Consider the following 25,124-nt stretch of genomic DNA (forward strand, 5'->3'; position numbering starts at 1 on the left):
CACGACGGCACGGCGGCGTGGTGTAGAGCGGACGACTACTACGGCGGACGCGCGGAATCTTCTCAGAACCATGTCCAGGCAAGAGGCAGGAGCTAACGCTTCGCGTTGGGTCGGTGCTTCAAGGCGAAGCTCTACAGCGTACCGTACCCAGGAAAGGAGGCCGACGGAGGAGTCGAACAGAAGAGGTCGGGGAGGAAGTAGGGGCGACAGAGGTAGCGGCGGGAGAGACTCCTCCGGTCCCCCGGAACCTGGGGCCGCTGGTCGCCGGGAACCGCCGCTCTGCTTTGGATTGAAGGACGACCTGGTGGGCGTGGTGATCGGTGAGTGCCGGGGGAATGGGCGCGGCGGGCCGGGAGGGGACCAGGGGACCAGGGGACCACCTCCGCGTTGGCTTCGCTTTAAGTCGGCGGCCGTCTAGTGAGATCCAGGTCCCTCCCTGGTGTCATTTTTAAGACCTGGTGCTAGAATATCATAGGATGCATCTTTTGGTTGTCCATTAACATGTTTGACGGAGAGCAACTCATAAGTCTAAAAGACTTAGGAAATCTCTGGGATAAAGAGAGATGCTAAAAAAGGTGTTTTGACTGTCAGCTTACCCTTAAGAACAACAACGGTGCTGAAATTAACCTTTCTGTGATCACGATTTAGAAGTATTAATTTTTTTTTTTAAGAAAGAGATGTAGGATGTTGTAGAGCTACTCAAATCTGCCATGTCTTGGACTTAGTTTCTTGAACTTTACATATGATTTATCTGCTGCTAGAAAGGCATTTTAGTACATGTTGACTCTCACAATTTTAAGAAATTTTTTGGAGAAGCATTTAAAAATAGAATTATTGCCCCTATTTGTTGCTATTAAGACAGTATAAATTACAACATTATGCTCATTGGGTTATTGGAGTTATATTTTGTTTTTGTTTTTTTATGGTGGTACTTGGGTTTGAACTCAGGGCTTCAGGCTTTCTAGGCAGGGGCTCTACCACTTGAGCCACTCCTTTTTTGTGTGTTGGGTATTTAAGATAGGGTCTCAACAGCTATTTGCCCAGGCTGGCTTCAAACTATGGTCCTTCTGATCTCCGTCTCCTGAGTAGCTAGGATTATAGGGGTCAGCATTGGCACCCAGCTTGTTTTATTATTATTTTTTTAAACCTGTTCTGAGAAAATGAGCAGATCTTGTAGACTGCTATTCAATAGCAGCTAGCCAAATAAGGCTATTCAGTAGTATTCAGTAAGGTTATTGCTAGACTATTCAGCAATTTTTTGCAAGCACAAAAGATCTGAAGAATGATATTCCATGAGAGACCCAATAGGGTTGCAATTAAGAATCAGTTCTCAGCAGTTAAGCAAGCAGATGTAAAGATGTAGGCACTGTGTTGCAGTGTACTCACTTGATGTGGGAGCTGGAATTTTTTTTTTGACCCAGGGCCTCCCAAACACTAGGTACACACTGTACCTACCACTGAACTACAGCCCCAGCCCTGCAACCAACTTTTTAAAACTTGTGTTTTTTAGAAAAAAAAAGCATAACAAATTTACCTTTTAATTTTCTTTCTTTTTTCTGGTGGTGCTGGAGATCAAACCCAGAGTCTCCCAAATATTAAGGAAATTGCCCACTACTAATCTACCTAGGTCTACTTTACAAGCACATGGCACAGTGCTTAATGATAAACACAAGTTGTGCCCTAGATCTCAAGAGCTACTATGACTGAAACTATACCCAACTTCCCTTTTGTCCCTGCTCCCATCCCTGAAAACCACTTTCTGTTCTGTTTGAATGTATTACTTTAGATAATCAAATAAATAGTCATGAAGTAATTATTTTTTGTGATTGACTTATTTTATTATAATGTCCTCATCCATTTCATAGCATGTGATAAGATTTTCTTTTTTTTTTTTTTTAATGGCAGTACAGGAGATTGAAGCTAGGGCCTTGCCCTTACCTGCCTCCCAGTTGAGCTACACCTCTAGCCCTTTGTTTTGTGATAGGATCTTGCTAAACTTTGCATCTAACTTTCCCTGGGCTGACCTTGAACTCATAATCCTGCTTTGCCTCTGGAGTGACTGGAATTGCAGATGTGGGCTACCAAGCCTGGCTAGGATTTCCTTTTTAAGGCTGGATGATATTCTGTTGTTTTGTATGAGTACACATTGTGCATCCCTTGAACACTTTTGGGTTGTGTCTACCTTTGGCTGTTGTAAACTCAGGAGTGCAATTATATCTCTGACATCCTGCTTTCACTTTTTTTGGATGTATGCCCAGAAGTGGGAGTGGCAATCATGTGACAATGATTTTTTTGTGTGTGTGAGACTGGGATTTGAACCCAGGGCTTCACACTTGCAAAAAGTACACACTCTACCCCTGGAACCACACCTCTAGTCCATTTTTCTCTGGTTCTTTTGGAGATGAGGGTCCTACAAACTGTTTGCCCAGTCTGGCCTCAAGCCTTGATCCTCAATTTTGGCCTCCCAACTATCTAGGATTACAGGTGTGAGCCACTAGCTTTTTTTTTTTTGAACCCTCCATACTTTTAACATAGTGGTACTGTTTTACAATTCAACCAACAGTGCACAGTGGTTTCAGTTTTCCCAGATCTTCAACACGTGTTTTTTTTTTTTTTTCCAGATAATGGCCATCTAGGGCTGGTGGTGTGGCTCAGTGGTAGAACGTTTGCCTAGCATGTGCAAGGCCCTGGGTTCAAATCCCAAACACTGCAAAAAGAAAAGAATGGGCATCCTACCAGGTATGAGGTGGTCTCCTACTGTAGTAGATTAGTGATGTTGAACACCTTGTATACTTGCTGGCCGATTGCATATCATTGGGGAAGTACCTGTTCAAGTCCTTCACTTTTTTTTTTTTTTTTTTTTTTTTTTTTTTGGCAGAGTTGAGGATCATATTCATGGCTTTTGGTGTGCTAGGCATGTGCTCTACCACTGACCTATACCCCAAACCTCTTAGCCTTTTTTTTTTTTTTCCTAGTACTGGGGACTGAGCCCAGGGCCTCAAGTGCTAGAATGCCTGGCTAGCAAGCACGAGGCACTGCATTCAATCCTTAGGACTGGCAGAGAGAGAAAAAGAGACAGAGAGGTTGGCTTACGCTCCTAACCCCCTGCCTCCACTTTCCAAGTAACTGAGATTATAGGTGTGCGCCACCTTACCCAGCTTTGCCCGTTTTTGTAAACTGGATTTATGTAGTAAGCAGTGGTTCAAATTTCTTCACACCTTTTCCAATACTTTGATCCAGTTAATTCTTATATGAGCTAGTAGGTAATGCTTAGTCTCCAGCTCTGGAAAGGAGCTTCCTTCCACCATGACAATTTGCAGTAGAAACTTCTTAACCTCTTTCCAGACAGAAAGTGGTTACTAGACCCTGTGAGCCTTTCTTTGAGCTCAGGCTTTTTTTCACACTTGATTTGGCAGGTGGTCTACCACTTGAACCACACTCCCAGTCTTCATTCTTTTACTTTTATTTTCTGTAGTGAAAGTGATAATAAAGCTTATGACCTATTTTATTTATAAAAACAGGTCGTGGTGGGTCAAAAATAAGAGAAATCCAGAATACAACAAACACCAGAATACAGGTAAGTCATCGTGTTCTTAAGCCCTAAAAACATTGTTCATTCCTAAGGGAACACCTAACCCTAGGTTCTGCTCAGTTTAATTATTTTTTTTGTGGTCCTGGGGCTTGAACTCAGGGCCTACACCTTCAGCCATTTCACCAGCCCTTTTTTGTGTAGGGTTTTTTTAAGATAGGGTCTTGAAGAACTATTTGCCCAGGCTGGCTTTGAACCCTAAACCTCATGATCTCTGCCTCCTGAGTAACTAGGATTACAGGTGTGAGCCACCAGTGCCCAGCTCAGATCTTAAACTCAGATTCCTGGGCCTGGTCCTCTTGATTTGGCCTGTTTTAACCCACTTCCTAACATTCTGCTGTCATAGTTGTGTCCCTATAGGTAGCTCGTACTCACGTCTCAGGTAAGCTTAGATATCACTTCCTCAAGGAGCTCTAAGGCTTTCTACCTCCTTTTCCCCCTTTCTGTCTGTAAGCCCTGTGGATGATAAGCATTGACTCATCAGCCTAAAACAGCATCTTGTGTATGTTTCTAGATAAACATTAAATCAGTTAAGATAGCTAAAATTATGCCTATTTCAAGGTGTTACTTGTAGATTCTATCCTCTGTGTCATAACATCAGCCTTGATGTTATGTTAGCTCCATAGCAGTATACATGTGTAAATAGAAAATCCCATCAAGTTAAAATATAACTAACCTGACAGTTCAGTGCACTTTTTTTTGTGTGGTACTGGAGTTTGAGCCCTTTTTTGTGATGGTTTATTTTTCAAGATATGGTCTCGCAAACTATTTGTCCCGGCTGGCTTCCAACCCTGATCCTCCTGATCTCTCCCTCCCTAGTAGCTAGGATTATAGGTGTGAGCCACCAACACTGGCTCAATATACTCTTTATCTGCATAGGTTAATCCACTCCAGCCCTATAATTCTGTAAGATATGCCAAACAAAATAGTACCATTTTATAGATGAGAGAATATAGACTCAGTAATAGCATCTCTCAGATGAATGTTTTAATTTTCCCTCTGACACTTTTTTCTAAATTTATTCTCTAGGAGTTGATTTTTTTTAAATTTATTAATTGTCTTGCTCCCCGCCCTAGCCAAACAGGAGGCAAATCCCACTGCTGATACAAGTAACATCCCACTCAAATAGACTTTTAGACACTGAATGATAGCAATACCATGTTTTCTTTAATTTCATATTGTTAAAAGTTGAGGAATTATTGGGACTGGGTCAGTATCACCTGTTTTTCTCTTCTGTCTCTAGATAATAAAAGGAAATCCTGAAGCAGAAGTCAAAATTTTTGGCAGTAAGGCCATGCAGACAAAAGCAAAAGCAGTGATAGATAATTTTGTTAAAAAACATGAAAATTACAATTCAGGACGCAGATTTGGTAAGTAACTTTTGCCCATTGTGCACTTTAGAAATTTAAATTTTCTTACAGATTGTTTTGTTTATTTTAATTTGAGACACTATGTAACCCAGGTTAGCCTTAAACTTGGGATCCCCCTGCTTCAGCCTCCTGACTCTTGGGTTATGGGTTTGCACTACCACACCTGACTGCTTTCCAGGCCATGTAATAAGCCATCATTCATACTTGTTTCCTTTCTTCATGCAAAGTTTAGGATTTCCATAATCTAGTTAAGCACTTTTCTGTGAAAGCTCAGATTACTTTCACTCTTCAAATTAATATCTGTGATTAAGTGTAGTTTTACTTTTAGCCCAGATAAGTGAAAATGAAATAATTTAATACGCATACTTTGGTACTAGTGGTAAAGACTGGTCTTGGGCTCTTAACTATGTCCTTAGATCTGAGATTGACTTTGAAAACTGCTTAATTATTTGATGTTTTCAAAATCTCAGATCTGTTTAGACTGGAAAAAAAGACCATTATTGAACCATACCTAGATGCAACATGGAGTAAAATCAAGAGGCAGAATTCAGACAGCAGTGTTGCCTCTTATAGTTTCTTGGAAAAGAACTTAAACTTTAAGGCTCCGTTTCTTCATCTGTTAACCTAGGTGATATCTGCCTCTCAGGAATATTATAAAGATTATAAAGATTTAACACACATTAAGCTCTTTGTGCTAGTTTCCATCCTTCTCCAATAAATTTAAACTTTTATACGTCAATAAATGATGCCAAGGTGATCAAATTGTCTTGTTACTATAGTACAAAAACTGCAGATTTTACATTCAAGAGTTAGCATCTGATTACAAATAAATACAAAGTAGAAAAATAGCTTTGGGGATTTTGTATCGGCAGGATTTATCATAAAACTAATTTTATAAAAATATTTTTTTAACAGATGGTGCATTCAAGCCTTCTGTTAGAAGAGATGTAAGCACAAATGACAATGGAACAGAAGATCAGCCATTGATAGACTGGGATCAGATCCGAGAGGATGCATTGAAATGGGAAAAAAAAAAGTGGGCAGGTCAGTGTCATGGAGCTGGGATTTCTTTCTCCTGTGGTACTTATCCTCTCTAATGTCTGCCTTATTTTTAATGATGAATCTGTAGGAAAAATAGTAAAACTCAGTTTGCCAGTAGTCCGAAGGTCATTATAGTTTCTATGTTGTCTGTACTGATTTATTTTATAAATAAGCTAAATATTAAGCTTATTATTATATTTCTTGTATTGTTTAAGATGACTCAATAATGCAAAAGGTTAATAAAATAGAGAAGGAAATAAATAAACTTGCTAACCTTAAGTTACTATAGTTGCTGTAATTCAGCAAAAATTGATTGCAGAGTGGCCTAGCTGACATTGACTAAAAAAGGGAACATCGTTAAATCATAAGAAACAACAATTCTTTTGGGGGGGGGGGCAGTACTGGTGTTTGAACTCAGGACCTCACACTTGCTAGGCAGGTACTCTACCACTTGAGCCACCCCACCACCCTTTTTGTGCTGGGTATTTTTGAGATAGGGTCCTAGGAACTGTTTGCCCTGGCTGGCTTCAAACCAAAGTCCTCCTGATCTTTGTCTTCTGAGTAGTCAGGCCACCAGTGCTCGGCTCCACATAACAATTCTTGATAAGTTTTTGTTCACTTGACTTTTAGACAGGGTCTTGCTATGGAACCCAGCTGGCCTCCAACTCCCTGTATAGCCCAGGCAGGCCTTGACCTCATAATCCTCCTGCCTCAGCCTCCAGAGTGCTGGGATTATAGGCATGGGCCATTTTACCTGGCATGTTTGCGGGAATTTTAAATGAAATTTCTCACGTGCTATAAATGTGAGACGTTTCATAATAAACTTGGACACTAATGTAGGCTATCAGCAATACATCTTTTATTTAAAATTAAAAAGTTGATGCACTAACAGAGTGACCAGTGACTCAGCACCTCTGTGTATTTTAAGTTTCCAAACAATAGATGTGTTGTAGGATTTAGTTTTAGGGGACTAGGGAAAGGATTTAAGTTTGGAAGATAAGAATTTAAGAAATATAGTCTCAAAGTAGAATAAGGTTGTAAATATAATTCCTAAAAGTAATGGTATGGGGCTGGGGATTGTAGCTCAGTGGTAGAGTGCTTGCCTGGTACACATAAGGTGATGGGTTCAATTCCCAACTCTAAAACAAAAAGTAATGGTATAGTCTTCAAAGGAAAATTAATGTACTATGTTTGAGAGCTGATTCATCAGGTGTGGTGGCTATATGTCATGCTTTCCTTTATTTGAAAGTTTAATATTAAAGATCCCTTTCCTGGGTGAAGAATGTAATTGAAAAACAAGCCAAAAGATCTTTTGTTAGGGCAGAAGCCTGAGTGGCAAAGCATAGAACTGTCTAAAACTGTATGCGTGGAGAACTTCATATATTTTGGGTTGATTTCTGTAGCTTTGAGTAAATGTTAATGAAATGTAAATTCTCATTACTTATCAAAGTTTGGATTTTCATGTTTATCCCAGATTTACCTCCAATTAAGAAAAACTTTTACATAGAGTCAGCAACAACAAGCTCAATGTCACAAGCACAGATAGACAGCTGGAGGTGAGTAGTTTTCTTTCATTACCTAATGTGTTCTTGTAGTTTGTACTATTAACTGTTTAGCCAATTATTGTATTTGAACACTATACTCATCTTCCATGTTTATTCAATTGAAAACTTGGTTGCATCCTACACGATAGCTTTTAGAACATTGGTATTAAATAAACATTTCAGTCAAGGAGGCAGAGGCATGAAGATTAACAGTTCAAGCCCAACCGGGGCTACAAAGTGAATTTGAGTCCAGCCTGGGCTACATAGCTAGAACCTGTCTCAACAAAACAAAGCAAGCAATTCAGGTGCCAGAGGCTCATGCCTGTAATCCTAGCTACTCAGGAGGCAGAGATCAGGAGGATCTCAGTTCAAAGCCATCCCAAGCAAATAGTTTGCAAGACCCTATCTTGAAAAACCCTTCACAAAAAAAAGGACTAGTGGAGTAGATTAAGGTGAAGGCCCTGAGTTCAAGCCCCAGTACCAAAAAAAAAAAAAAATCATACTGCCATGATAGAGACTGGTCTGTACATGTCTAGAGTAGCCATATAGCTGTTGAGCACTTAATCTGACTCATACAATTGAAGAATAATCATGTGCATGCCAACATTCCATACTACAGAATTATTTCTCCAACAGTTGAAAATTGAAAGAAAAATTGATCGGCTTTCTACATTGTAATTATTTTAACTCCTTAATTTTTTTTTTACTCCTTTTTTTTTTGGTCAGTACTGGTTTGAGCTCAGGGCCTGATGCTTGCTAGGCATATGCTCTACCACTTGAGGCATAACCCTAGCCCATTAACTCCTTAATTCTATCTAAAATCAAAAGTTTTAGTAGAAATTTGAAAAACTGATACAAAGTTGTTAAGAAATAAAAAATCTACCCAGGCACTGTAATCCCAGCTTCTCAGGAGGCAGAAATCAGGAAGATCGCAGTTCAAGGTCAACCTGAGCAAAAAGTTAGCAATAACCCATCTCAATTAATAGGTGAGCATGGTGGCATGTGCTTGTCATCCTAACTGTGAGAAATGTCAGTAGGATTGCAGCTGCCCCAGGCTCGAATAATAGAGCTCCTGCCTAGCAAATGGAAGTCCCTGAGTTTAAAACACCCAGTACACATACGCACATATACACACACACAAAATCTGCCTGGTCATGGGGGCATGCCTGTAATCCCAGCACTCAGGAGGCTGAGGACAGCCTACTACAAAAACCTGTCTCAAAAAAAATTGTTACAAAACTGTGAATGATCGCAGAAAGAGGGGAAAGAGGGTTGAGGTAGGGCTCAGACCTTTGGCAAAAAACTAATGTTATGATCACCTAGGGATGGTTTTTTGTTTTAAAAACTATTAGCATTTATTACTGGTACAAAGGTTTTACTGATATTTCCTTACATGGTTCTAATGTACCTTATCAAGTTCACTTCCTCCCTTACTCTTACCTCAACTCCCCTTTATTTTACATTTTAGGGGGCTTCATTATGTTATTTTCATAAATACATATGATGTACTTTGATCATACTCACCCCATCACCCTCTCCTTTCCCCTCCCTTCTCCCACTTGATCCTCCCCACAACAGTCCCTTGCATCCATGTCATCGCGGTTACTGTTACTGTTCTTTAGGTCTCTGTTCTGCATATGTAAGAGTATCTTTCTGACTTACCTCATTCAACTTGATCACTTCTGGTTGCATCCATTTTCCTGCAAATGATGAAATTCATTCCTTTCTGGCTGAATAGATGATCTCCTATTAAAAGAGAATACTTCCTTACCTAGTCCTCTGTGAGGACTAGCTAAGACCACAAGTGTGAAACATTGCAGGCCCTCAAGAACTTGCTAAATGTGGTTTTGAATTATGAAGCACATGATTTTGGGGTTGTTTTTCATAATCTTTCACCCATGAAACTCATTGACTCACTCAGCATCCATGTAATTGATTTTCCCTTCCCTCTACAACTATTCTTCCACATAAGAGAGATGGGCTCTGTTGCACTTTCTTTTCTTGGTACTGGGGTTTGAACTCAGAGCCTCAGGCTTGCTAGGCAGGCACTCTACCACTCGAGCCACTTCACCAGCCTCTTTTGTGTGCGTGCATTGGATATTTTTGGGATAGAATCTTACTTTTGTTGCAGGAACTGGTGTCAAACTGCAACCCTGCTGATCTTGGTCTCCTGAGTAGCTAGGATCACAGGATGAGCCACTGATACCTGGCTCTTTCTTTTTCTCTAGTTTGTTTTTGAGACAGTCTTGTATGTCTCCAGCTGGCCTCTGCATGTGATCTGTATCCGTTACATGCTCTGTATTTCTTAGTATGTTTCACTGTAAATTTTGTAACAAGTTGGTTTTAATTAGTTGCACTGAATTTCTATGATCTGAAGTGGTTTTGTAAAGAAAATTCTTTCTTAGGTATTAAAGTAACCAAAACCACTAATCCTTATATTTTTCTGTAAAGGAAGGAAAATTTCAACATAACATGTGATGACTTGAAAGATGGTGAGAAACGTTCTATTCCCAGTCCTACCTGTAAATTTGAAGATGCTTTCCAGAGTTACCCAGAAGTTATGGAAAATATTAAAAAGGCAGGTTTTCAAAATCCAACACCAATTCAGGTATGCTTGCCTTAGTTCTAATATTTCACTGTATGTGTGTATCTGACTGTTAGAAGTTATGTCACCAGGGAACAACTGTCTCTCAGGAGCATGCCTGTACCTCCTGCTAGCACCACCCAGCAATGCCCAGCACCCAAGGCCTTTGAAAGAAGCTTTGAGCTGGGAGAAGAGGGGCAGAAAGAGATGGCAAAGGGAGGTGTACTCTTTGCTTCAGTATTTATCATTCTTTTTCAGTCACAGTCATGGCCAATAGTTCTGCAAGGAATAGATCTTATTGGAGTAGCACAAACTGGAACAGGGAAGACATTGTCCTATCTGATGCCTGGGTTCATTCATCTAGACTCTCAACCAGTGTAAGAATTCCTGTGATTGTGTTCTCTTCTTAGGGGTTTGATAGACTCCAAAAGTGTGATTAATTCTGTCCTCTATCACACTGGTAAAAAGTTAATACCTTACTGTGTCAGAATGCAAGGAATTACACGATTACATTGTACTGATAAAAGTATGAATTAGAAAGAATTTTAGAAGCAATAGTCTATGTCTACCAAAAGCCTTACTAGAGAAACCTTGAAGTCAAGTTATTTAAATTGTAATAAGTAAAATTGTTTAAATAAAATTAGGCAGATGAATTGTCCAAAACATTTCCCTATTCAGTAAGAAAATGTTTAAATGAAATGTTAATAAAAAGGTCAGGTTAAAGGAGAAAGCCAATAGAACACTGGGTTTTTGCTGTATGTGGCTTATTTTCTATATTTCCCCACTTTGTGGTAACTTTCTAATCTGAGCACATTTATAAAACCCTGTCAAACAAGCAGATTTTAGGTATGTGAATTATAGTTAGTGAACCAAAGTCTAAGTTTTAATCATATACCTCACAAAAAGTGCAAATATGTCTAACTTTGACAGTCATTGCTACAAATCTAGCTTTGAGTTTAATCTCCAGAAGCACAAAAATAAATAAATACTCAGTCTTACACTGAATGAATGTACCATGCATCTGTGACGGGTAATTTAATATTGATGTTTCCTTTTCAAAGAGCTCGAGAAAAAAGAAATGGACCAGGCATGTTAGTCCTCACACCCACCCGGGAATTAGCGCTTCAGGTAGAAGCCGAATGTTCTAAGTATTCATATAAAGGTCTTAAAAGGTAAGTCATTTTCTTGGTCATTTCCATACCAATTGATGTATCTGTGGCAATTTTCTTTATTTTAATTTCATAATTTGTGACTCTGGAAATTGAACCAAGGGCTTTAAATATGCTAGGCATATTCATATACTGAGCTGTTCCCCATCCATATAAATTAAATGTATTTTAATTGATACATAAAAAATAAAATCATACATATTAACAGGGTATTATTAAATGTTTTAATACATGTATATAATAGAATGCTTAAATCAAATTGAACCCTGCTGTGCAATAATACGGCAGAGCTTCTTGCTTGTATTTAGTGATGAGTTTTATATTTTTAGTCATTTGTAGTTTGAAATATCCTCTTCATTATTTGCATACATTTAGAATCTGAGTGGCTCATAATGGGTCAGGCATGTACCCCTCTCCTGATCAACAGTAGCCATGTAATAGGGTCAAGTAATGGCACAAACATGGTTCCTTAGGAAACACCCCTGTGGGTTGATATGTGTGGATAGTTCTCAGAAAGGGACAGATACAGGTACCCCTAAATGTATCTAATATTTTATTTCTTACTGTATACCCAGAATGCTTAGGTTGGTTGGGATTTTGAGTTGTGATGGGATATTCTTTGGCTAATCCTGAACCTCTGGGTTTTTTTAGTGTTTGCATATATGGTGGTGGAGATAGAGATGGACAAATACAAGATGTTTCAAAAGGTGTGGACATCATTATTGCAACTCCTGGAAGACTGAATGATCTACAAATGAATAACTACGTCAATCTGAAAAGTGTAACTTACTTGGTAAGTGTGGAGTAGGGGTTTGGAATACTGGGAGGAAAAACTCAAGATTTTTAGGATGGCTGTCTATTTTACCATGGTTTTTGATTCTGGAATATTTCCCATTCCCTTTAGCATGTTAAGAATTAGAAATTTGAGGCCTTTAAATATTCTCATTAAATAGACTTAGAAACTATTGGAAAGTGAAGTAAACAAATCAGTCAGTATTCCTTATAACTGGAGAGCCTAGTTACTTTGATCTCTGAGGAAAAATTAAAGCAGTGGCTTAGGTAGTAAGGGAAATGAGTGTTACATCCATAGGAAAGCACAACTTTTCTTAGGACAAGCTGTGATTAACCACATTCTTCATTGTTAATTCAGGTTTTAGATGAAGCAGACAAGATGCTGGACATGGGATTCGAACCTCAGATAATGAAGATTTTGTTAGATGTGCGCCCAGACAGACAGACAATTATGACAAGGTAGGTATGCCTAGTTATTGTCTGCAGGGTAGAAGTCAGTGGATTAGAATCCCGTCTGTTTGGTTGATTTCCCCATAGTATTTTAGAGCATTACTTGAAAGGATTTTGAGATCCTTAAGTCTTAACTGTAACAATGACTTTTTTTTTTTTTTTTTTTTGGTGGGACTGGGATTTGAATTTAGGGATTTGTGCTTGCCAAGCAGGCACTTTACCTCTTAAGCCTACCTCAAGTCCATTTTCTATGGTTATTTTGGAGATGGGGGTCTCATTAACTGTTTTCAAGGGCTGCCCTTGAACCACAATCCTCCTGATCTCAGCCTTCCAAGTACCTGGGATTATAGGCATGAGCCATCAGCACCCAGCTGTTTTACTTTTTTTTTCTTTTTATTATCATTGTTTTACTGGGATATATTGTTCTTAGTGTGTACCATAGTTAAATCCACCCCTCCTTTATTCTCCTTTATCCCCTGCCCCCATTCTTAGAATAGTTTCAACAGGTCTCATTTTTCCATTTTCATACATAGTATTACAATATTCACCTTCTACTTCCTTTCATTAAACCTTCCCCCCCGTTTTATTCTTGACTGTTGGGTTTCCTAAGTTACATTTACTTTCATGGAATACCTTAAATTGTGTAAGGGTTCATCCATCCTTAGACATAAGCATTTGATTCCGAAAGAATGGTTTTTTGCCCAAGCTAAAAAGTGAGAACGTAATTTGAATCTAGAGTGACCTATAAAGACCAGTTTCTGCTGGGCTTAAATCCTTTTCTTCATTAGCATGAGGCATGTTCTGTGATTAAAAACTATATTATATCCCCTCCCTTTGTTTTCTGTGATCTTGTTATTTCAAGAAGAGTAAGGTTTGATTTTGTGTGATTACTGTGAAGGTAGAAAACATGGTCACTTTCATTGTTTTATATAAATGATTGAAGAAACATTTATATTTATAGCCCTTGACCAGTATACCTAAAATTATTTGCATTTGGCATAAGCAGTTGGTTTTGACTGCTGACATTGTATGAAAAATACAACTTTTGTCTTTTATAAAGGTCAAGATAAAACTAACCTAACGCTAATTCGTTTAGTATCTTTTCACAGATTAAAATTTAGTTGAAGGCATATATATCTCCTTAATCTTTGGGTTATAAACCTTTTTATTAAACCTATGTAAAGGTTTCATTGAATAGCTTTGCTACAGTTGAGCAATTCTTAGTGGGATTTACTTGTAAAGTCTGCTTTAGTTACTGAAAAAACAGGAATACTATAGTAGTCTTTATGAATAACTTTGATTCATACTATGTTTAAGGAAATATATAATGTATTATAAATTTCTGAGACAGAGTCTCACCATGCAACCCAGGCTGGCCTGAAACTTGCAGTTCTGCCTCAGTTCCCCAGTGCTGGGCTAATTTTTAATACTGGTATTATCTTGTTTTGTTTCCAGTGCTACTTGGCCATCTGCTGTTCGTCGTCTTGCACAGTCTTATTTGAAAGAACCAATGATTGTCTATGTTGGTACTTTGGATCTGGTTGTAAGCTTGTTTTTTTTATTATTATTAAAACTTACTGACTGGCTGGGATGTAGCTCAGTGGTACAGCGCTTGCCTAGCATGCGTGAGGCCCTGGGTTCGATCCCAGCACCAAAAAACAAAAGACAAAAAAAAAAAAAACTTACTGACATTTAAAGTATAGGTATTGGGCTAGGGGTGTGGCTTAGTGGTAGTGATTGTGCTAAAGTATAAAATGATGCTTATTTTGTAAACTGATCAGTAACATTCAGGAAAGCCATATAAATGTTTGATCCTTTCCCTTCACTAAATGCTATTGAAATCTATTTTATCTAAATAGGTAAATATTTTATTTCTTTATTGCTTAAAGAATGGTACCAATAGTATTTTGAAATTTTGTATTAAATTGCCAAAATATTGAATTGAGACTTGTGTCATAGTCGTAATCATCCTTCCTTTTGATGCCCAAAATTCAGGAAGGTATTTTGGGAAGCATGCATTACCTCATGGTTGTTTTCCTACAGTGGCAACCAGTAGCTTTCAGTATATTCTGCTAAGCATTCAGTTGTTCTCAACTTTGCATAAATTATAAAATTTTTGAACTGATGATGGGGTTTCTCCCTCAGGTTGATGTGCTATGATCTTTGAATCTTGTAGGCTGTAAGTTCAGTGAAACAAAATATAATCATCACTACAGAGGAAGAGAAACGAACTCACATCCAAACGTTCCTAGAAAGCATGTCACCTAAAGACAAAGTCATTGTCTTTGTCAGCAGAAAAGCTGTGTAGGTATTTTCTTGTACTTCTCTTGTAATCATGAATCAGATTGATTTGTCTAGGATTACTTCTGTATACTGGTTTCTGATGGGGGCAACCTGTCGCATTATTCCAGTTTTCTAATAGATGTAAAGCTAGTAAATTGATGGTGGTATTAGAGTAAGTGCTAAAAACCATTATCTTTTTACCTTTTTTATCTTTTGCTTCAGGGCTGATCACTTATCAAGTGACCTGATTCTCCAACAAATATCAGTAGAGTCTCTGCATGGTAACAGAGAACAGAGTGACCGAGAGAAGGCGTTAGAGAACTTTAAAACAGGTAAATTTATATAATTAGCATCTGTTGTAACCAGTACCTGGGCTTGGCTCAGTGACATCATCTTTTCATGAAACCCATTTCTAAGCAGTGTCCTCACTTGCATGTCCCCAAAACACAATTGATAGAGCTCTAAATATTAATAATGCTTCTAAGAACTAAGGTCAAAGGGTAATGTCTAAACCCAGGTGTTAAGATATTACTTTGCATTGGAGCTATATCTCAATTTTCTTCAGGCATATATTTTCTGACACTGTTCAGATAGCTGAGGGACCATTTGCTGAGCCATTGTGTTAGAACTTGCCAGTAATTTTTTTAAAACTATCCCAGCTAGACACCTGGGGCTCACACTTGTAATCCTAGCTACTTGGAAGGCTGAGATTGGGAGGATTGAGGTTCAAAACCAACCTGGGCAAATACTTCATGAGACCCTATCCCCAAAATAAGCAGAGCAAAACCCTGAGTTCGAACCCCAGTCCCACTGAAACAAATCCCCTTTCCATTTCTTACGAAGCATTTAAATGTAAACAATAATAGTTCACCTGATTAAATAATAACATACATTTTTCATGTGTTTTGGGCTGGTTTGTGACAGGATGATTCAATATGCATTTGGATTTACTCTTTAGGTAAAGTGAGAATACTAATTGCTACTGACTTGGCATCTCGAGGTCTTGATGTCCAAGATATCACACACGTTTATAATTATGATTTTCCACGGAACATTGAAGAATATGTTCATAGAGTTGGGCGCACTGGAAGAGCAGGGTAAGTAAACTTAGTCCACCTTTGAAAGAGACCAATTCTGGGTTCTCATGACTCCACACTGTTCTTGCCCAGAAAACCATTTTGTTCTGTTACACGTGTACATGTTCTGTTCCGTTTGCTCCTATCCCTGTTCACATGGATGAACTGGATCCTGCCATTATTCGCTTCACATAACTGTTGCTGATACTATTCGGTCCTAGATCTATAGTGTCTCTGTAATTACTTTGATCATTGTTGACAGATTGTCCAAATTGGCCTGAGGGTGAGAGGACCTTCCCCCTACTGTAAACCCTTGGGCAGTTTAAGGTAGTTAGACCTCTGACTAAATCCAGCAGGTCAAAAATATTTAGAAAAAAAATTGCATGTACAGATTTCTCTTTGTTCTTACTCTCAAAACAATGTAGTAAGACAACTGCTTACATAGCAATTACAGTGTAGTAGGTATTATAAATCATCTAGAGCTGATTTAAAGTGCATAGGAGGATGTGCATACTTTATATGAAAATGCTATGCCATCTTACATAAGAGATCAACTATCCCCAGATTTTGATATCCTCGGGGAGTCCTGAATACTCCACCCCCTTGGATACTGAGGGATGGCTATATTTAGGTTCTAAATTGGTACTTGCATGACTTTCAGTCTGAATACATAACACATATTTGGACTTGTGTGAAAAAGTTGAGGTTTCCCTGTTTTTATTCTCTTCTATATTAACTGAGTTATGAATGCATAGTAATTGCTTTTAGAAATTACATGAGCTTTTTCCCCCTCTCTTTTAAAGGAGGACTGGCATGTCAATTACCCTTATCACCAGAAATGATTGGAGGGTTGCCACTGAATTGATTAATATTCTGAAAAGAGCAAATCAGGTAAGAATATGCAGCTCATTAGAAATCTGTATCCTAGTGTTTTGGTCGTATATTAAGCCAGGTACTGGAGTGTATTGCTTATCAGGAAAGAGAAAAAAATCAAACTTATTTGGGCTGTATCATGGCAAAGCTATGAGAACATGTAATTGGGGAACATAAACTAGTGTGAGTGAGAAAGGAGGGGAGTAGAGATGGGGAGTTGTAGGTGTGGCTGATGTTCTGGCAGAGGAGAACATTCTTGGTCCAGAGGTGAGACGGAACATGTAGGGAGTACTACCAGAAGAAAAGGTAAGGTAAGGGCACTTGAAAGCAGCTGAAGAGCAGCAATATGATCATGAGGATGTATGTTTTTAAGATCAGTTTAGAGCCAGGTGCTGGTGGCTCACACCTGTCATCCGAGCTACTCAGGAGGCAGAGATCAGGAAGATCAAGGTTTGAAGCCAGCTCGGGCAAATAGTTCTCGAGAACCTACCTGGAAAATATCCAACACAAAACAGGGCTGGTGGACTGGGTAAAGAGGTAGAGCGCCTGCCTAGCAAGTGTGAAGTCCTAAGTTCAAACCCTAGTACCAACAAAAAACTGGAGATGAACTTGGTCTGGTAGGCAGAGACATTTCATTCATTCTGGGAGATGTCATGTAATTGTGCAAATTCTCAGAAATGATTTCAAAGCATTTTAGAATATTGTAGATAGAAAACTGAGCATCCTAACAACATACTTAATAATTTCAGAGTATTCCTGAAGAGCTTGTCTTAATGGCTGAGAGATACAAAGCAAATAAACTGAAGAGAGAAACAGAAAAAAAAATGGGAAGACCTCAAGGAAAGTTTCATTGATGTCTTTTGTGATACTACCCTACTAGAGGTACAATTTATGTAACAGACTCCTGCCTTGTAGAACTAGGCTTTGATAGTGTGTTTATGACATTTAGTTTGTATCTTAAGAGCCATTACCTCTCTGCTTATTACTCCTACCCAGTATGGAAAGTCTGGGTAATGTATCTTTAGAATTAGAAGTACTCGTTCAGAGTTAAAATAAACTTGAAGTTGTACAGAAAGCTCGTTAGAATGGAATTAGTTGGACAACTAATTCTGAGCAACTTGATAATGTGTCAGTTATAAATACCAACACCCTTTGATCTAGCAATTGCTCTTCTAGGAGTGTATTCTATAAATCTGTCTGTAGTCAGTTTGTCACAACAATATCTGTAGTAGCAAAAAGATTAACCAAAATATATACTAGCAGAGCAGATGAATAAACAGTGCTAAATTTAACAGTGCAGCTGTTAAAGAACATTTGAACCATCTTTAAGATACCTTAAGTGAGCCAGGCATAGTGCCCCAGGCCTATAATCTCAGCACTTGGGAGGCTGAAAGCAGAAGTATCACAGTTTGAGGCCAGCCCAGGCAAATAGTTTGTGAGACCCTCATCTTCAAAACAACCAGAAAAAAGTGGATGGTAGGCATGGCTCACTCTGCAGAGTACCTACTTTGCAAGTGTGAAGCCCTGAGTTCAAATTGCATTTCACCCAAAAAAAAATTCAACTGGAAAAATTGGACATCCACTTTTAAAAATTATAAAATGGACCCTTTACTTACAACATAAACAAAAAATAACACAAGCTGGATTAATGAGTAAAAAGTAAGATCTAAAACTATAAAACTGGAAAGGAAACAGGAAAAACCTATAAAAACAAAAATCCACAAATGGGACTGCATCAGACTTGAAGATTTGTGCCTAAGAGGACACAACAAAGTGGAGGCAGCCTGTGGAGTGGGAGGAAACACTTGCAAGTCATCCTAGTAGAAACCATTATGGTTCGGATCTGATAATGTTCCTAACAGGCCCCTGTACTGGGGACTGGGTCTGCAGTTAAGGATGGTCTCTTTAGAAGTGGTGGATCCTGAAGTCTCTGCCATAATCAATGGATTATTTTCTCCATGGATTCATAATAAGATGGCATTATTGGGAGTGGTGAAAAGAAGGAAGTGGGGCCTATTTGGAGGAAGTAAATTTTTAAGGTTTACTAATCAGTAAAGAAAATCCTCAATTCATACCCATTAAGATGGCTACTATCTGGCTGGAGATGTAGGAGAGCCCTGGTTTTGATTCCCAGCACCACACCTACATACACAATAAAAGATGACCACTATCAGAAAACAAAATGACAAGTATTGTGAGCTTGCAGAGAAATTGGGATCCCTTGAGCATCACTGGTAGAATTGTAAAGTGGTACATCTGTAGCAAACAGTACGTGTTTGTTTAAAGAAAAATAGAATGACTATATGTCATCAATTCACTTCTGGGTATATAGATTCAAAAGAATAGAAATCAGGGTCTCAGAGATTTGTACACTCATTTGTAGCAGTGTTATTGATAACAGCATTCACTTGTAAGTAGTGCAAGTGTTCATGAGTGGTTTAATACAATGTGTGTTATACATAGCAATGGAATATTTAGCCTTAGAAAGGAAGAATGTCACATGCTATAACCTAGATGAACCTTGAGGACATTAGGCTATAAATAAAACAAGGAAAAAAGTTCAGAGAAACAGTAGAATGGTTATTAAGGGCTGGGGGAAGAGAAAGGTGTCACTCTTCAATGGATGCAGAGTTCGGTTTTGCAAGATTAAAACATGAGAGACTGCATAGCAATGTGAGTATAGTTAACACTGTTGAACTAACATGGGCCTAGGGTGTGGCTCAATTGGAGGCCTCAGAGTTCAAACCCAGTAGGTAAGATAGTAAATCCAATGTTAAGTACATTTCATCACACTTACACTTTTAAAACAAAGAATTTGAAAGAGAGTAATTTACTTTTTTCTGTTTATTTTTCAGAATTCAAGATTTTTTTGAAATAGATACTATTTTAAATGGAAATATTGAAACTGTCAGTATGAAGAGACTTGACTGATTTTTTTTGATTCTTAAAATAATAGTGCTTTAAATGTAGAATTCAATATTTTATACTTTCTTTAATAAAATCAAAAGTATTTAAACTTGAGTTGACGTTTTTTCATGGATATTAAGGATGTAGCATTTGAAGGTTTTCTTTTACTTACATTTTTTACTTAGAAAAGAAAAGGGGTTGGATGTGATGTAACTCAATGGTAGAATGCTTGCCTAGCATGCACAAGGCCCTGGGTTCAATACCAAGCACTGTAAAAATACATATGTATATTTTTTAAAAATTATCCCTTGTAATGTTGCTGTACTAAGGTGTGTCTTTCAAGAGTTTAATACTTGCACAAATGTCATGGCAGTGTAAAAGGTACGTTACCAAAATAAATGTTAATTTTTGTGATAACAAAAGTAATTTGTCTTTCTGTGTGTTACTTTAATTTTGTATTTGCTAAATAGTATTTTATTTGGGTATATGTTCCTTAATTGCCTATGCTTCACCTACTTTGAAATTAAAGTAAAATCATAATGTAATGAGACCAATATATGCAACAATTGTTTATCTTCATTTTAGCCCTGTAACTCGCTAAAATCCTAGGAAAATCAAATTTCCACATGTTTCATTGATCACATTCATATTTCCCCATATGGTTTTCTGTTCCTCCATAAATGACAATTATTAATTCTAGAATTTGTATTTATATTTGTATATAATTAGTGTAGGCCTTCATCACATCATCTTAAATTATCATCCAGACAATAACTTTCCTGATAGTATAAGATTAATAAGAGAACCTACCAGGTGTGGTGGAACACACCTGTAATCCCAGGACTCTGGAGACTGAGGCTGAGGCACAAGGGTTGTGAGTTCAAAGCCATCCTGGGCAACAAAGTAAGACCCTGTCTCAAACACAAAACAAAGATTAATAAGAGAACCTAACAGAAGAAAGGAAATAAAGATCTGAAATCAATGAATTAGCAAATAAAGTTTAGTGAAAACCAATAGCTGATGCTTTACTAAGACCAAGCAAATAACGTAAGTCCTGGAGAGAATGGAAGCAGAATGTTGAAGGCCTTAAACTATGATAAGAGTTCTGTGTACAGTTTTGTGAATAAATATGAAAATCCACAAGATTGACAGCTTCATTTTTCCCTGAGTTACCACAATAGCTCAGGCAGTCTAGCTGAACAGACAAAAAAGAAATATGAAATGTAACCAAGGACCTTCAACAGGACAAAAGTTCCTATATTTAAAAAGATGAAGCCACTCTGATAAATGGATGGAATTGGAGAACATCATTCTGAGTGAGGTTAGCCTGGCCCAAAAGACCAAAAATCGTATGTTCTCCCTCATATGTGGACATTAGATCAAGGGCAAACACAACAAGGGGATTGGACTTTGAGCACATGATAAAAGCGAGAGCACACAAGGGAAGGGTGAGGATAGGTAAGACACCTAAAAAACTAGCTAGCATTTGTTGCCCTCAATGCAGAGAAACTAAAGCAGATACCTTAAAGCAACTGAGGCCAATAGGAAAAGGGGAACAGGAACTAGAGAAAAGGTGAGATCAAAAAGAATTAACCTATCAGGGTAAATATTTGGCATATGATAGATGACACTCTCAATAATGACATGGTCTAACTCTTCTTCTACTCTCTGGCTTGCCCTTTGATGGGTTTTTTAATTTGGGCAAACAAAATACTATATGGCCTTTACATTTTCTAATAACAGCAACAATAATGAGATAATAAACTACTATTATACACAAAAAAAAAAAGAATTAACCTAGAAGGTAACACACACGCACAAGAAATTAATGTGAGTCAACTCCCTGTATAGCTATCCTTATCTCAACCAGCAAAAACCCTTGTTCCTTCCTATTATGGCTTATACGCTCTCTACAACAAAATTAGAAATAAGGGCAAAATAGATTCTGCCGGGTATTGAGGAGGTAGGGGGGAGAGGGAGGGGGCGGAGTGGGTGGTAAGGGAGGGGGTGGGGGCATGGGGGAGAAATGACCCAAGCCTTGTATGCACATCTGAATAATAAAAAAAATAAAAATAATAAAAAAAAAAAAGATGAAGCCAGGAATGGTGGTTCCTGCCTGTAAGCACTCCCAGTCCTTGGGACTGAGACGAGATTGTGAGTTCCAAGCCAGCATTGGCTACATAATGAGAACCTGTCTCAAAGAAAAGGCGGCAGCGGGGTCATCCCAGGAGTAGTCCTGGTAGAACACTTGTCTAGCATTTTCATGAGGCCCTGGCTTTGATCCCTCGCACTGAAAAAAAAAATGGAAAAGATGAGCTGAGGTGAAAACTATATTAGACTGCATGTACACATATTAAGCATAGAGTGATGTAAGAAAAAGCTAGGGGTAATTGCCTCTGGGAAGGTGAGTGGGTGGCTGATTTAACTAGAGTGAAATACTTTAACTGCTTTTTGAATTTTGGCATTTGCATGTGCCCCCTTATGAGAGGGGTATATTCAAAACCTTCAGTAGATTCCTGAAACAGTGGATGTAATGAACCATACACATGCTGTTTTTCCCGAATCTGCATAGCCGTCCATGCAGGAAAGACTCGTGTTACCTGTTTCAAGCTCCTTTACTGAAGTCTTGGTATAGGTTTAACTCTTTCTGGTGCACACATTGCTGTCAGTTGAAACTCATTTTCCATCCATGTCTTCTACCCACAAATAAAATGCCTTTTCTACCTTAACTAAGCACTTATGTGCTATGGTCATAACTTTTACAGTTGAAGGTGCAGCAGCAAAATTAGCACAGTTATCTTTTTCCTTCACAATTTCATGGATAGAAGATTTGTTCTTATTATAGGTTTTAGGGACCTCCACATATGATTTTTTCCTCTCCTTATTACTCAAAAAACCAAAAATTGTATGTTCTCCCTCATATGTGGACATTAGATCAAGGGCAAACACAACAAGGGGATTGGACTATGAGCACATGATAAAAGCGAGAGCACACAAGGGAGGGGTGAGGATAGGTAAGACACCTAAAAAACTAGCTAGCATTTGTTGCCCTTAACGCAGAGAAACTAAAGCAGATACCTTAAAGCAACTGAGGCCAATAGGAAAAGGGGAACAGGAACTAGAGAAAAGGTGAGATCAAAAAGAATTAACCTAGAAGGTAACACCCACGCACAGGAAATCAATGTGAGTCAATGCCCTGTATAGCTATCCTTATCTCAACCAGCAAAAACCCTTGTTCCTTCCTATTATTGCTTATACTCTCTCTACAACAAAATTAGAGATAAGGGCAAAATAGTTTCTGCTGGGTATTGGGGGGGGAGAGGGAGGGGGCGGAGTGGGTGGTAAGGGAGGGGGTGGGGGCAGGGGGGAGAAATGAACCAAGCCTTGTATGCACATATGAATAATAAAAGAAAAATGAAAAAAAAAGAATCAAACTGGATGTTCCACTCAAAAAATAAATAAATAAATAAATAAATTGAGACCTTTTGACTTAAAGTACATCACAACTTCTTTTTGGTATATCAGAATTGCCAGCATCACGACTCTTGCAGTTTGGGGCCATTACTAAGTAAGATGATAAGTTGAACACAAGCATTTCCATACTGTGATAATCAATCTGATAAGTGAGACCTCCGCTCTGCGACTAATGGGAGGGCAGCATATACAGCGTGGATTTGAGGAACAGTTATGGTTCGTGGCCCAATCAAGGTGGAGTAGGACAGTGTGAGAGCAGGATGGTGCAAGATTTCATCATGACACTCAGAATAACATGCAACTAAAAACTTACAAATTGTTCATTTCTGAACTTTTCCACTTAGTATTTTTGTACCATGGTTCACTGTGGGTAATAGAATCATGGAAAACAAAACTGTGGATGAGTCTATTGCACACAAAAATGAAGGTTTCTTCTCTCAGTATTTTACTGGGCCTCTAAATTAAACTTTATCTCAGTATAGCTGTGTTTAGGACAGCTATACTTTAACAAGCCAGGCACTGGTAGCCTCTGATGGTCTTGGCTTCTTGCAGAACCTGTGCCCTAGTGGTATGATAATGTGACAGCAATCAGGACCAGTGACAGCAAGAAGACCAACATTCCTTTCAGAAACACAATGCTGAATTAAATACACACCAAAAAAAGTCTTACGCACAGAGTTTCAATTGAGATGATGGAAATATACCGAAGAAAATCACAGCATTTTACATCTTAAATGGATGGGTTGTGTGGTATGTGCACTACAGTTCAATACGATAGTTAATTAAAGTCTACTTAAAAGTTGAGCTGACTGGATAAAAGGATCTAGTAACCCAAAATCTTAAGGATGAGTCAAACTCAGAAAAGCAGTGCCTGGGTTGGGAGCGTGGCTCAATTGTATAGTACCTGCCTAGCAAGCACCAGGCCCTGAGTTCAAACCCCAGTACTGAAAAAAAAGAAAAAGTAAAAGCAGTTCCGAGCTCAGGCAACTCTAAACCACTTTTGGGTTTTTGGTGACCCTCCATCAGCCCCAGGACACATAGGTTGGAGCTGGTCAACAGTCACATTCAGGACACCACCAGTGGCCATCCTTGGCATCAGATTCTGTCAGGAGCATATGAGACAGGAGCCTGGCATGCCTGGGCAGCATTGCCATGCTGATAGGAGTGGCCTCATAGCTGTCTGTATAACCATGTTGAAGTTCTTCTTGTCACCCCAGGTGCCAGTGGAGGGGCAAGAGACCAATCCACTTTGTCAGGTGTGTACACCTACACCTACATCTAATTGGCACCCCGTGGCCCACAGGACGCAGTGTATTTCCTGGGCTTCACAGAGAAGGAAGCCTAAAGCCATGGCATCCTGTACAGAAAAATGGAATTTTGACTTTGGTAACAAACACCAAAGGCCTGGCGAATTTATTTATTTTATTTATTTTTTTCTTTTATTATTCATATGTGCAAACAAGGCTTGGGTCATTTCTCCCCCCTGCCCCCACCCCCTCCCTTACCACCCACTCCACCCCCTCCCGCTCCCCCCCTCAATACCCAGCAGAAACTATTTTGCCCTTATCTCTAATTTTGTTGTAGAGAGAGTATAAGCAATAATAGGAAGGAACAAGGGGTTTTGCTGGTTGAGATAAGGATAGCTATACAGGGCATTGACTCACATTGATTTCCTGTGCGTGGGTGTTACCTTCTAGGTTAATTCTTTTTAATCTAACCTTTTCTCTAGTTCCTGGTCCCCTTTTCCTATTGGCCTCAGTTGCTTTAAGGTATCTGCTGGTTAATTCTTTTTGATCTAACCTTTTCTCTAGTTCCTGTTCTCCTTTTCCTATTAGACCTGGCGAATTTAAATAAAACCTTCCATGAATTGAATCAGGACCCCAAACAGCTATTCTTTAAGAGTGAACCAAAAGTAAACCTCACTGCCAGATACAGTAAGCAAAATTGCCCTGATACTTAGACAAATCAGAGA

The 25,124-nt window shown here is 38.6% G+C and overlaps 2 protein-coding genes across 2 annotated transcripts in view; one reads left to right on the forward strand and one right to left on the reverse strand.

Annotated features, from left to right (window-relative positions):
- The first annotated feature begins 70 nt into the window (after positions 1-70).
- Ddx43 (DEAD-box helicase 43) lies at positions 71-17,625 on the forward strand. The gene is made up of 16 exons (XM_020187775.1): positions 71-320; positions 3,522-3,577; positions 4,833-4,959; positions 5,875-6,003; positions 7,475-7,556; positions 9,996-10,152; positions 10,387-10,505; positions 11,190-11,300; positions 11,949-12,090; positions 12,448-12,548; positions 13,995-14,082; positions 14,716-14,843; positions 15,045-15,154; positions 15,781-15,919; positions 16,702-16,789; positions 17,521-17,625. The coding sequence occupies exons 1-16, from the start codon at positions 71-73 to the stop codon at positions 17,623-17,625; spliced, it is 1,932 nt and encodes a 643-aa protein (XP_020043364.1).
- Positions 5,668-25,124, reverse strand: part of Cgas (cyclic GMP-AMP synthase) — a 70,607-nt gene continuing 51,150 nt past the window's right edge. The window contains exons 5-6 of the mRNA XM_074079214.1: positions 9,207-9,290; positions 5,668-6,082 (exon numbers count right to left, since the gene is read on the reverse strand). Of these exons, the coding sequence (XP_073935315.1) occupies positions 9,208-9,290 (83 nt within the window). The 3' untranslated portion in view covers positions 5,668-6,082; position 9,207. The remainder of the gene's footprint in view (positions 6,083-9,206; positions 9,291-25,124) is intronic.

This window comes from Castor canadensis, chromosome 1, assembly GCF_047511655.1.
Source record: "Castor canadensis chromosome 1, mCasCan1.hap1v2, whole genome shotgun sequence".
In the NCBI taxonomy this organism is placed as follows: Eukaryota; Metazoa; Chordata; class Mammalia; order Rodentia; family Castoridae; genus Castor; species Castor canadensis.

Excerpts from the sequence above, each read along its gene's own strand:
- Ddx43 (XM_020187775.1), top strand. The coding sequence starts at position 71 with ATGTCCAGGCAAGAGGCAGGAGCTAACGCTTCGCGTTGGGTCGGTGCT. Across the intron at positions 7,557-9,995 it reads GCACAGATAGACAGCTGGAG|GAAGGAAAATTTCAACATAA; the intron begins GTGAGTAGTTTT and ends TTTTCTGTAAAG. Across the intron at positions 14,083-14,715 it reads TTGGTACTTTGGATCTGGTT|GCTGTAAGTTCAGTGAAACA; the intron begins GTAAGCTTGTTT and ends TGAATCTTGTAG.